General features: G+C 38.1%; 1 protein-coding gene across 7 annotated transcripts in view; it reads right to left on the bottom strand.

Annotated features, from left to right (window-relative positions):
- Nucleotides 1-12,354, bottom strand: part of LOC112570019 (nesprin-1-like) — a 71,218-nt gene that overhangs the window by 43,376 nt on the left and 15,488 nt on the right. For 6 of the 7 annotated variants that reach the window (XM_025248195.1, XM_025248193.1, XM_025248197.1 and 3 more), the window contains 13 exons: nucleotides 12,106-12,193; nucleotides 11,006-11,217; nucleotides 10,230-10,547; nucleotides 9,624-9,806; nucleotides 9,251-9,391; nucleotides 8,785-8,934; nucleotides 8,138-8,305; nucleotides 7,783-7,917; nucleotides 6,858-7,019; nucleotides 6,196-6,416; nucleotides 4,985-5,093; nucleotides 3,410-3,730; nucleotides 3,069-3,245 (listed from right to left, as the gene is read on the bottom strand). In XM_025248195.1, coding sequence (XP_025103980.1) covers nucleotides 3,069-3,245; nucleotides 3,410-3,730; nucleotides 4,985-5,093; nucleotides 6,196-6,416; nucleotides 6,858-7,019; nucleotides 7,783-7,917; nucleotides 8,138-8,305; nucleotides 8,785-8,934; nucleotides 9,251-9,391; nucleotides 9,624-9,806; nucleotides 10,230-10,547; nucleotides 11,006-11,217; nucleotides 12,106-12,193 — 2,385 coding nt within the window. The remainder of the gene's footprint in view (nucleotides 1-3,068; nucleotides 3,246-3,409; nucleotides 3,731-4,984; nucleotides 5,094-6,195; nucleotides 6,417-6,857; nucleotides 7,020-7,782; nucleotides 7,918-8,137; nucleotides 8,306-8,784; nucleotides 8,935-9,250; nucleotides 9,392-9,623; nucleotides 9,807-10,229; nucleotides 10,548-11,005; nucleotides 11,218-12,105; nucleotides 12,194-12,354) is intronic. The other variant, XM_025248194.1, reaches the window with a different exon arrangement.

Below are 12,354 nucleotides of genomic sequence, written 5' to 3'. Positions count from 1 at the left end.
GAAGGCCAGCTGGTTGGTAGCACCGCTCAGCAGTGCTGATTGGTGCGCAAGTTTGTGCTGTACAGAAGGGATGGAGGGGCCTAAGGGGTGAAGACTGTGACCACACCCAACTACCTGTTAGGCAGACCCCAGGAGCACAATCAGCATCCTACAATAGGGCTGGGCACCCATGGCATATTAACTCTACCAGAGAGTATAAAAGGGAAAGGAGACTTCCACCCAAAAAGCTATTGCATACTACGTTGTCATTAGTGGTAACAATGGTGGCAACCCATCCAAATTCTTGAGTCATATAAAAAGGCAAATGAATACAAACTGGATAACATAACATAACACCCTGAAAAAAAATAAAAACCATTAAAAAAAAAGACATGAGCATTGCCAAATGAAATAGCATGTGAAAGATTGCTAGCCTAAAATAAGCAAACATGAAATTTAAAATATCTATGAAGTAAATTAAATCATAGTAAATATGGGCTTTCTTCATTCATCCAGTATAACCAAACATAAGGTTGGGTAATTTAATAAACATAGTAAAACCCCCTGTAAAACTATACTCAAATTGTGAAAATGGTGACAAACCATACAAATGCCAGATTTATAAGATAAAACAGTATTAAAAGGAAAATAACAAACTGAAGGTAAACAGTAAAATCAAATCTAGTCCCTAAAATAAATAGGTCTAGAATATAAAACAGGGCAACATATGGGATCGGGCAATTAGCGCTGGTCGCTGTGAGTCGAGGCTCTCATCGCAAAGTTTCACTCTCTTTACCGCATTGTGAAGGATGGCGAAGATATAATGACGAATGTTTGCGCCACCAAACAGCAGGACGGAGAATAGGCATGGAGCTGCCACCTCAAATAAACTCTTAAAAGGGGTGGATCAAGGAAGATACCACGTGGTGATGCAGTTGAAGTAACCATGCGGCAGCGCGACTGAACGTTTTAACACCAGCGGTAAAAACACAGCTAGAACAAAAGCGACGCAGGTGACGACCATAGGCTCAGCTGTGTCAGCTACTGCGAGAGCGGCAATGAAAGACAGGTGGCCAGTGGATGACAACCCAGCCAGGAGATGGAAGGAGGCGCAGCGGATAAACAAACAGCCCCACCCCTCCCACTCGACGTTAAAGACTACTGGGAGGGGGGGGGGAATTCAGGGCATGTCCAGACCGAGTGACAATCCAAGCAGCGTTTAAACTTCAGTAGATTCAATGAGGGCAGTTGGGGCGCCCGGTAACGTAGTGGATAAAACACTCGCTTGTCAATTCTGCAGTGAGAGTTCACATTTAGTCTCGGTACGTGACATCTGTTCGCAGGGCTGGACGTCATGCGAAATCACCTCTAGGTATAAGCCCTTTCTCGCCAAGCAACCAGCTACGAGGTCAGAGGCAGGAACCCGTATGGAACAGCCACGCCCACGGGCAGGGACCGCGACAGTCGCCAGCAAACGCCTTAGTAGAGGGACAGCAAGTGGAGATCCAACCTCACGGTGTAAAAACGATTGTCTTCCTCGACAACGGGTCGACAGTGTCGACCGAGTGTGAACGCTTCTACAAGATGCGTTTATCTCACCTGCCTTCACAGCCACTAAGTATGTCCTGGTCATCAAGGGTAATGACAAAACACACGGGTTTGTGAACGTTATGACAACAAAGTGATTATACCATCCCACGCTGTGACAGTTCTGTAAATGTGACAGTGATGGAGAGACCAGTTCAGATTGTTGGGTCGGACTCGGTGCTTGAATATCTCCAAATTATCAGCTTGTCACTGGCTCAGACAAGGAAACTGCAGCAGCTTCGCAATGAGCGTGTGTTCAACCTTTACAGCAGCTCCAATGGTGTTGGCCGTACAACCAGAATAAAACACGAAATTAAGCTGAAGAATGAAACGCCCTTCAAAGAACGTCGCTGTACCCCACCCAGCATGTGTGAACAAGAAAAGAACAATGTTATATTCTTGACTGGTATGACCGAAATGATCTGTTCTAACCAGGATGTGCTGGAACCCTCCTTTAGCTGTCTCCAGGTTAGGAAATCGACACACACTTCAGTGGCTGAGTCGTGATGACGTTCACTAGTGGTAAACGTACGTATACACTGCGGCATGTCTTGATATAGTTGTCTACGTCAGCCGACGTCCCTATAGCCAGTAGACTGTCTCGCAAAGGGCTCAGTGCTCGATGACGGCCTGGATGGCTCACGTCACTGTGCAACAATTGCAACATTCTAGGCACGTCGGTGTATGGCAGAACCAGCTGCTTACGTGTCTGCGCACTGATGACCGTCTCGCAGTATAAGACCCTATCTATCAGTTTTAAATGATCAAAGTTATGTTGAAGCACGATGAACGAGTCCTGTTGATCCTTCAGCCGATGCGGGCAGCTGGCGTCTTTTTACACTGTTTATTCACTGCGACAGAAAAAACTTCGCGTCTCTGGGTCTCTTTCACACCTGTTATCGAGTTCCCAAACTCTGACCTGTCGGCATGAAGTTGTCGTCTACCAACACAACTGAGAATGAAAGACATTCCGCATACGCTACGGCTTTTCACTCTTAATCGAGACAGCGCGTCGGCGTCCGCATTGCTTCTGCGTGCCTGGTCTGTACGTGATATCAAAATCGTATGTCGCTAGCCCTGCCAACCACCGATGTCCAGTCACATTCAGTCTTGCTATGTTAGTAGGTTGTTATCAGTCTTCACCGAGAACCCATGGCTATAATAAAGATAGAAAATCGTGAAATTTCTCAGTTCGTTTTGCATAACAGGGCCAAGAACTCCAGTCTGTGCGCTGGGTAGCTTTTCTAAGCTTTATTCACTCAGCGTAGCACAGTATGAAAGTGCATGATCATTTCAATTCTTATTAGGATATCTTCTAGTGATCTATACTCTGACTGGACAGCAAAGATGTAATTGTGACCAAAATTTAAATTTTCTGAAACCAAAATATCTATTAACTATGTTAAATGTGGCAATAGGTATATATACCAGTTGGTAACCGAAAATTAAATCTGCTATCCTAATACCAAACCAGTCAATGATTACGCAAGCAAAAATTTTACCTTGAGCTTTGTATGCTTTGCCTGTGCAAGCTGATTGGTGTCACGCCACTTGCGGTCTAGATCAGCAACAGTCTGAGAAATAAATGCTGGTGCGCTGCGATCTTTTTGTAGCCTTTTTCCAGTCTCTATATCTGCTTGAATGTTGGCTTTTTCTGATTCCAATCTTGTTATGAGGCCCTATGAACAAGAAGATGATATACAAGCACCTATATTTCTGAAGTGATCTTCCTACAGTGGATCTTCTAAATACAAAACACTAAACAGTAAGAATCCCTCAATAATTCATAGCTGCTCATACAATACGAAAAAAACCTTACGGAATCTGCTCAGTATAGTCTCACCTCATGTTCCTGTAGGTATGCCCTAGCATCCTCAAGGCTATCAATAGGAGGATTTTCCATGGACAAACGCTGCGCATCATCAAGCCAGCTAGCACGTTTATCAATACTGTCACGGAATTCAAATCCTTTGGTGAAAACAGAAGATTTGCTCAACGTGGAATCCATACCAGGACGTAGCTTTTCAAATCGAGACATAAGCTCCCGTAGGCGTTGGCGCTCTGCTGAGCCATCTGAGTCTGGAGCATCCTGCAAAAGTTCTTCAAGGCTTCCTTCTAAATGTTTTCCATCTTCCAGGTACTTTTCAAGATTTCGCATCTCCTTCTGTTATCAGAGACAGAGAACAGTGCAATTATTAATTTAATTTATAGAGTTAAAGAAATATTCATAATTCATAATTCATTATAGTGCTAAGGATACAATAGCTTCAAAGAACTCCCTTAAAGTGCAGAATGAGTTAAGTCTTCAAGAACTACTTGCAATGCTGCTACAAACAATAGATTTTATTTTCTCCTCCTGTAAGTCTGATTTTTAATCTTTTGAAAGGGAAATAATGAAAGACAGATTAAAAATCCAAAATATCATTTTAGCCAACTTTCAAAATAAAGACACTTTACACCCCAAGCAAAATTAAAAATTTTATTACACACAAAAATATTTAAAGTCCTATAAAGTGTGTGTATAATTACAAAATTCTAACACATCAATAGATACTATTCCAGCACAGACTGTCAATTTATGCCTATGCATAAATAGACCCATATTTGTGTGCAATATATATGTATAGGGATACTTGTAGATATGTATAATAAATTTTACCTGCACAATAAAGTTATCAAGTTAAATGGTCTGTAAAATATATTTTCAAAACAAAAATCACAAATGAAATGTCACATCACTAAAAAAATCAACAATATATAGTCTTGCATGCTTTTGTAAAAACAGTCCAATGAGATAGTCTTAATGTAGCAATCACACACAACCCAAGTTCACTCCAGCCACCACCCCACTTCAAAGAAAAAATACACTCTTTGAAAAGCCAACAAATGTGCCTAACCTTTACACTGTGCACACCATGAATATAAAATACCAGAAATGTTAATCCCTTTTTTTTTTCTTATTCTCTTATAAGAAAATACATGATCATCCAATAGCTACACTATGTAAAAGTGTATTCTTCTTTATTTTAATTAAAAGTATATTACGAAAGTGTCAAAATTACCCTAAACTGTTCTATGAAGCAAATCCAAAGAAAAGAGCACAAATATAATTATTTTAAATAATAATAATAATTATCATGCATGATAAAATTAACAGGAAAATTTGTCATAGCAGATAACAATTAGTACACATTTGCATTTGTTTTTCCCACTAAATGAATAATTTTTGTCTTGCATTTTCAGTATAATAAAATATAAAACTAATTATACTGGTTTCTGTTCAAGTCTAAAATATAAAAAAAAGCCAAGCCTGATGCAGAAGGAAAAAGCTGACAGAAATTGTTTATGGTAGAAGATGGAAAGGTCCAACAAAAAATGCTCATAATACAACTGGACAAATAATTAAAAACAAAATTACCTGAAAGCGAGCAAGCATGTCTTTATACTCTTCAGAAGACATATCTTCCCTTTCCATCTCTTTCATTAGCTTCTCCACGCTGTTCATCCAGTCTGATATTCCATGGACCCTTGACAAAGCACAGAATACAATTTTACAGCCATATTGTTCATCCAGTCTTATATTCCATGTACCCTTGACAAACCACAAAATATGATTTTACAGTGACATGCTGCTTTTAGCATATGAACACAACAAAAATGACATATATCTTGTATTTTCAGTTATTAAATCTGTCAAAATTTTAATGGCATCCAGATCTTAAAAGCTACTACTAATAAAAAATAATAAAAAGCATTTTCAAATTGCTCAATTTCTGCTAAAACTCAACATACTTTACAATTATGAAACACAAATTGACAAACACAAACAAAAGCATACATACAATTCTTCACACACATAACTGTACAGTAAGAACATATAAATTTTTTCTCAGACAAAAAGCAAATGGAGGCCAGACAAAAGAATTGTTTTTTATTTGAGATCTGAAAATGCTGTGTACTTCCATGTCTCAGCACAAAAATGAGTTCCAGATACTATGGGTCACAAAACTGAAGAATGGTGTTCAAAAGATGTGAAAGTAGTTTTTGAGACTGGAAGGAATTTTTCTGTGGCAGAATAGAGACAGATTGGGCTTGGTAACTAAAGAAGCTGATCGATATAAGGGAAGGGAGCCTTCAGAAAGATGGTAGGAAATGGTAGTCATCTTAAACTAATACAACAGTGAACTGGAAGGCAGTGCAGCTTTTTTAAAGCATGTGTGTTATGTGTTTCTGGTTTGATTTCCACACATTTTGCAGCATTATTTTGAAACGTCCGCAAGCGAGTGACCTGTTTGTCAGTATTTCTCACCCACCCACCCCCACCTCCCATCTAATAACTCAAACTTGTTCATTTCTTAGGATACTATTACAGTCTAGGATATCCAAAGAACAGTAGGTGGTATTAGAAATAGGATCTGGGCACAATCCTCAGTAAAGTTGAATAAAATAAAGTTGTACAGAACTTTGAAACACGAACTTCCAGGCCTCAACAAGGGGCAAGAATGCAATGCAAATATTTTTCTACAGTGGAAGTCTACATTCTACCCCTGTTGTTAGACAATTCCCTGTGCACCAGACACAGTGTAGTGCTGAACGAAAAACCTTCACATGTGCATATAAGAGACTTACTTCTGATTATATTCTTTCCATCTTTCTGGTAGTTGTTTCAGTTGCAAGTGGAGCTTGTCTGAAAAAGCAGTAAGGCGGTTCCATCTGTCAAGGTGCTCTTCATAGCGTTTTTGGAGAAACCTGTCTGTCTTGTCTAAATTTAACAACTGGTTAGCATAGTCTTTCATCTGTTCAAGGCATTTTTCACAAGTCGTCTTGAAAGGGCCTTGTTGGAAAAATTGCTGAAAAAATACACCCAGAGTAAATTACAGAGAAAAAAGCTCAAGGGAGACAAATCACACAGTATGATCTTTCCTTTTTTTCCAAGACAACTCGTCCCTACTGCTTAATGTAAATGATGCCACAAAAAATCGGCCCTTTGCTACTTTAAGTTAACTTTAACAGGATTATCCGTGACTAGTCAAGAGGTGCAGATACAAGTATAAGTACCACAAAAAAGGTCTCAGATAGACCAATTTGTCAAATGACACTAATAAAGTCCCAATAATACGAATCTGAGCTGCAAACATTTTTTTCCATTCTTAAACCTTAAGTTTACAAGCCCTTATTTTATCCCCCTACCCAAAAGACTACATCAGGCATTACCACTATAAACACAGAAAATATGAAAAAGAAAATAAGACCAAAGGCTGCATGATTCTTTAAGTAAAGTTTTTTCCTACTCTATGTTTCTGCAGTGCATCTTTGACATTGGTGTTGGTGTTTAGCTGTTCCCGATGCTGCTGGAGTGCCATTTCTGCCTTGTTCATCTGTAAATCAAACTTCTCTTCTGGCAGCACAAACTCTAATTTCAGGAGCCTGATGGGGGCATGACTCATCACCGCCTGTGTTAATAAATAAAGGCAGCATACATTACCACCATATCTACTACTTCCACTATTAGCACCACCAATGTTGTTTTTGTCACCTGCCACAAAAAGCAACCAAAAAAATGAGTCTACCATACAATCTACTCCCTCAACAAGATCAAAAACACCAGTATACCATACCATCTACTCCTTCAACAAACCTAAAAAACAGCATACCATCCCACTGTTACTTTCCCCAACTCAGCAAGACCAAAAAAGACAGAAAAAAAAGAAAGTTAAAAACAGATCAAAGTATTCAACTGTGCAACAACAATCCTATCATAAATGGTGGCTTCCAGTTTAACAGTTACCTCTTTACCATGTCACTTGTACATTTGCTGGTGCTGTTGAGTCAGCAATCAAGGTTATATCACAGCAGAATGGCCAGCTCAATAAAGGGTGTCACATTCAGAGAAAATACAGACCCACACAAATACCTATGATCTATAATCTTCACTGTATTTGCTCCTGTACTGAAACTGCCCATCCACCCCACACAATTATATGTGTTTATAAAGATTTAGTGCTGATAATAATGTTTGGAAAAAAAGAACTGTAAGTTTATTGCAATATACTGTCCAAAAAATGCACACTCATGGCAACAAACATGCAGGACAATTTTACTGTTCCTAACCTTCCAGCAGGAAAAAAATTACTGCAAGTTTATTGCCTCTTACTGTCAAGAAAAAAAAGCATGCACATGGCAACAAGCATGCAGGACACTCTTAATATTCCTAACCTTCCATCGCTTCTCCTGTGTATCCATAGAACCTTTCAGAAGTTTTTGATTTGCAGGTGCCAGCTGCTTTAAAATCTCTTGTCCATTTGCCAAATATTCCTGCAGCTGTTTCTGATCTGCACGGTCAAAGAATACCTGAAACACAATGAACACGTTTCAGTATAGAACTTGTGATCAAGAACATGACAGAAATGTTTCAAACCTGCAAGAAAAAAAGGATATATCTCCCTTCTCCCTAAAATGTACACATTACACCAAGAACATTTCACATACAAATATAACATACAAATAAATGACAAGAGTATGACTAATAATTAAAAAAACAGCAAGCCATTTGCTGTGAAAAGTATTTTACCTTATGTTTGCGAATGAGGCTTTCAGTGTCATCTTCCCTGTCATCAATGACAGTTTGTGCTGTGTCCAGCCACTCTCCAAGATGCTGTTGCCGCTGAAGAAATGAACGCCACAAACGCAGAATGGATTCAAGCTTCTTTTCCCACTCCTTGGCCAAAGTGATACAGTCCTGAACAACATTACGATGTAACAGAATCAACAGTTTAATAAGTGCTATGATTCTTCTGATGAAAAGGTCACATTAGATGATTCCTATTTATGTCTTTGATGATTAAAGAACAGGCAATTAGCTTTTTTAGGGTTTTTAAAAAAGTACAAATAAGGTCTCAAACAGATTCTTATGAAGTTAGTGTATAAAATACAAAGAAATCTGTAATTTTGATCATCCCTTCCCTTCATAGTCTCTCTTTTATATTTTGCTTGTTATCCTAATGGGTAAAAACACATGCAAATGACTATGTATACATAAATATGTACACATGTACAAAAAGACATTCTCTGTTTAACAATATCTTCTCTAAAGTCTATATTATGCAGTATACCATTACATGAATGATCATGATGTATATTTTATAAAACCATCCTTCATATGACTCAAGAGAGGTGGAAGGAGTGTATAGAAGAACCAGATACTGCAGGCATAATTACCTGAAATCTTCCGTTTGTAGTGTTCATGAGAGTATCTGCTGGAGTAAAATCCACATTTTTCAATTTTGGTTTGATCCCAACAATCTTCTGAAAAACTTTATTCTTGCTCTCTAAGATTGATTTCTGGTAAGTTGTCTCTGAAAAGAATGCCTGCAGGAAAACAAAAAAACAAAATATTGTATACCTTATCAAGATATATGATAAAATAGTACAGAATTTCAACAGAATTAACTTGCTGAGTAATGCTCAATCTATCACAAATTGTTGTACAAAAGGATTACATCAACAAATCAGTAGTCATCATGATGCAATTGATCCTATACAGCGGCATTATTTTTTAAACATTTGCTTAACAAACTGCACCTGGGGTAACTGTAATAGAGGGCCTATAGCAAGTAGGGCTGGTAAAGTAAACAAAAGAAAAAAAGACTGCAAGAGCAGTAAATCAGTCTAAGTATTGGTTTACCTTGTGTCTTTCCAATCTGGCTTCAGCAGCATCAGCAGTGGGGTCTAGAGTATGAGAGGCTAACATTTGCTCCCCATCAGTCAGCCACTGTTCCAAGTCAACAACTCCTGTCTCAAGGGACTCGACATTGGGTAGAACAGCCTGTGAACAACGGTGGGGAAGAGAGTACTGATAATGTTTATGCAACTTGTGGTCTGTTGAGAAAGAGTGAAGCTCTTAAATATATCGTCATCTGTAGCATCATCCTAACCATAACAAAAACACAAAAACTGTTCCTGGATTAAACCCCTTTCGCTTTCATGTGCTTATCAAAACATAGTAAATAATCTGAAGCAAAGTGAGACAAATGAACGTCTTTAAAAAACCTGTCTACCTTCAAACACTTGATGCACTCTGGTATCTCTTTGCGAAGTTTGACAAGCATCTCTTTCTGGATGTTAAGTGTCTGTAGCATCTCGTTCACTATATCCTGAGAGCTATCTTTCACCAGGGACTGAGCAGTCTTTGTAGTGGTCTTGAAGTCACTTTCTATCTGGGCAATCTGGTTGTTGTATTCCTGGAAAGCACAAAAGAATTAACAGTATAAAAACATTTCATACCTTGTGCACTTTCAATACTTTCAAAACCTTAAGAGAGCCTTAGTTTCAATCTTTCTAAGTGTTTTTATTTGGGGCTGTTAGTGGTGCAGTAGCTAAGGCACCTGTCACCAAAACAGTGAGAATCAAGTGATCTTGGCTCTGACACCTGTTTCATAGAAATAATCATGGTTTTTTTCCAGCGCCCCAATTCTGTGTAAACTCTGTGTGTCTCAGGAATATTGATCTGAATGATAGTGACTGTACTTCATGCCTACTGCTGACAGTATAAGCTTGTACACCTTTATGTATGTACCTGTCTGCTTTAAGCATGCCTTTAAGGGGTAGGGGTAAGGTGTAATCATTTAAGAGATTTTAATAATTCATTATCATCATCAACTTACTTCTAGAAGTAGCAGGTGTTCCTTCAATGCTTCGTGATTGCATGAGACCGTCTGGTCAAGTCCAGTCTGAGCACCAGACAGCCAGGTATGCAGCCGCTTCACGCCGTCCTCATATTCACTTCGTGCCCGGCCTATTACTTCAGTCTGCTTATAGTTCTCATAGCGTCTCACCAAGTCACTGTATTGCTGGACCAGGACTGAAATCATCTTTTTGATTTCTGCTGCTATGGGATCAGTCACTACATCTATAAGAAAATTTCCTGACTCTTTTAAGAGCTTTAAATGTTCTTCATGCTGGTTGAGGTCCTTGAAATAATCCTGCATAGAAGAAAGTAGTACATTTGAACCTCCCTATTTAGACTTCCAAAAAATTCACTAAAATCAGGTCTTAACTGAGAGAGATTTTAACAGGGAAATCAACCAATCTGCAAAAAGTGGCAACAGAATGCAAACCATTGTTCATAAAAATCTTTCTTTTTTTCTTAAACATTCAATTGCAAAAAAAAGGTCGAAATAGAAGAGTAAACTGTTTTACAATAGGAGTCTTTATAAAAAGGTTTCACTGTAGTCAGAAATTGAAAATAAGCAGTAAAAGTTTTAGTTGATAAAAACAGTTTTTGCCTCATTTCTATATTTATGATACCTTTAATTGAATGTTATATGGATTAATAATGAAGGCTTCTTACTAATCTACAATACACACATTTTTTTATTTTAAAGACAAATGAAACATGAAAAATAAAAGATTTTCTTAATGAGCCATACTCAGTACTTACTTGTATCTGATCAGCTGAACCCATTTTCATGAGCTTTTCTCCTTCACTGAGCCATGAAGTAATGATCTCAGTATAGCTACTGTAGTGCTTCCAGGCCTCTACCACTTTTTCCAGCATAGGTCCAATGCTTCGGATTTCCATAGCCAGTTTCTTCCACTGCTGTGCAATATCAGCTTGAAAAGCATCCACTCTAGCTGCTTCTGATTTCTCTGCTGACATTCAAACTGGGTGTTAGATCTTCAATCATTAGAAGACCAAAAGAAAAACTAGTAGTAGAGAATCTAAGATTCTCTAGTGGAAAAATGATTTTGAGTTTGATATTTTGTTATGTATCACCTGCATCATCAGCAAACATAATGTTGATTAGGTTAGCATTTATACAAACATTTCGGATAACGAAAAAAATTTCGTTAAAAATTTGCACTGGATAACGAACAGCCATGTCACCCACACATGACAGCATGTCAGACCAAGCATCATTCATGCTTGAGACACAATTACGATCAGTCATTCGTTATCTTTCTTATGTAGTGATTTTTGTGATTAAAGAAATATGTGTTTGTAGAAAAGTCTTTCCCTAACAGTGCGATAGGCAATAGGAGCCTAAACATGTTCAATAATAATGTGATGTATTACTGAAAAGTGTTATTAAAAAGGCAGAAGCAACAGACACTGGACACGTTTTTTTCCTTCAACCTCAAAGCGACGGAAAAGGGAAGTCCCCCTAATTTTACAATGCCACATGTGCTCATGGAGGGGGAATCCAAGCAGTAATTCCATCCCTTCGTCCCCACACCTCCATCCACCCACGCCATCAATTGTATTATATCTGTTCTCATTAAAAAAAAAACAAACAACTATATAGCCTCTAACTTTCAAATATTAGCGAGTCAACAGGGGCTGGGAACCAATTAAATCTATTTCCTTTATTTCTTATGGGGAAAATTGTTTTGGATAACAAACATTTTGGATAACAAACAACTTTCCAGAATGGATTGTGGTCATTAACCGAGGTTCCACTGTATTAGATTATTTAAGACATCATCTCGACCCCCATAGGAAAGGAAGAATACAAAAAGAAAAAAATGGTAAAAATGTACCTTCTTTTTTGTAGGCCTCTGAAACTTTTTTGAGCTCTGCTTGTGTATTTTCAAAGGCTTGAAGGAGCTGTTGCTTTTCAACAAGATCCTGTTAGAGAAATTTCAAAAGATTTCTATAACAATATGCAGAAAGATATAATGAATTTTTTTTTTTTTTAGTTCGACCATGATTGAGAAGCAATGACTGACAAGTAAGGATGCACTAAAGTTGCAGTTTACCTTTTGTGTGCAACTAATATCCAAGAAGTA

Source organism: Pomacea canaliculata, linkage group LG8, assembly GCF_003073045.1.
Source record: "Pomacea canaliculata isolate SZHN2017 linkage group LG8, ASM307304v1, whole genome shotgun sequence".
NCBI lineage: Eukaryota > Metazoa > Mollusca > Gastropoda > Architaenioglossa > Ampullariidae > Pomacea > Pomacea canaliculata.
The sequence above is the reverse complement of the archived record's forward strand: the minus strand, read 5'-3'. Positions and strand labels throughout refer to the sequence as shown.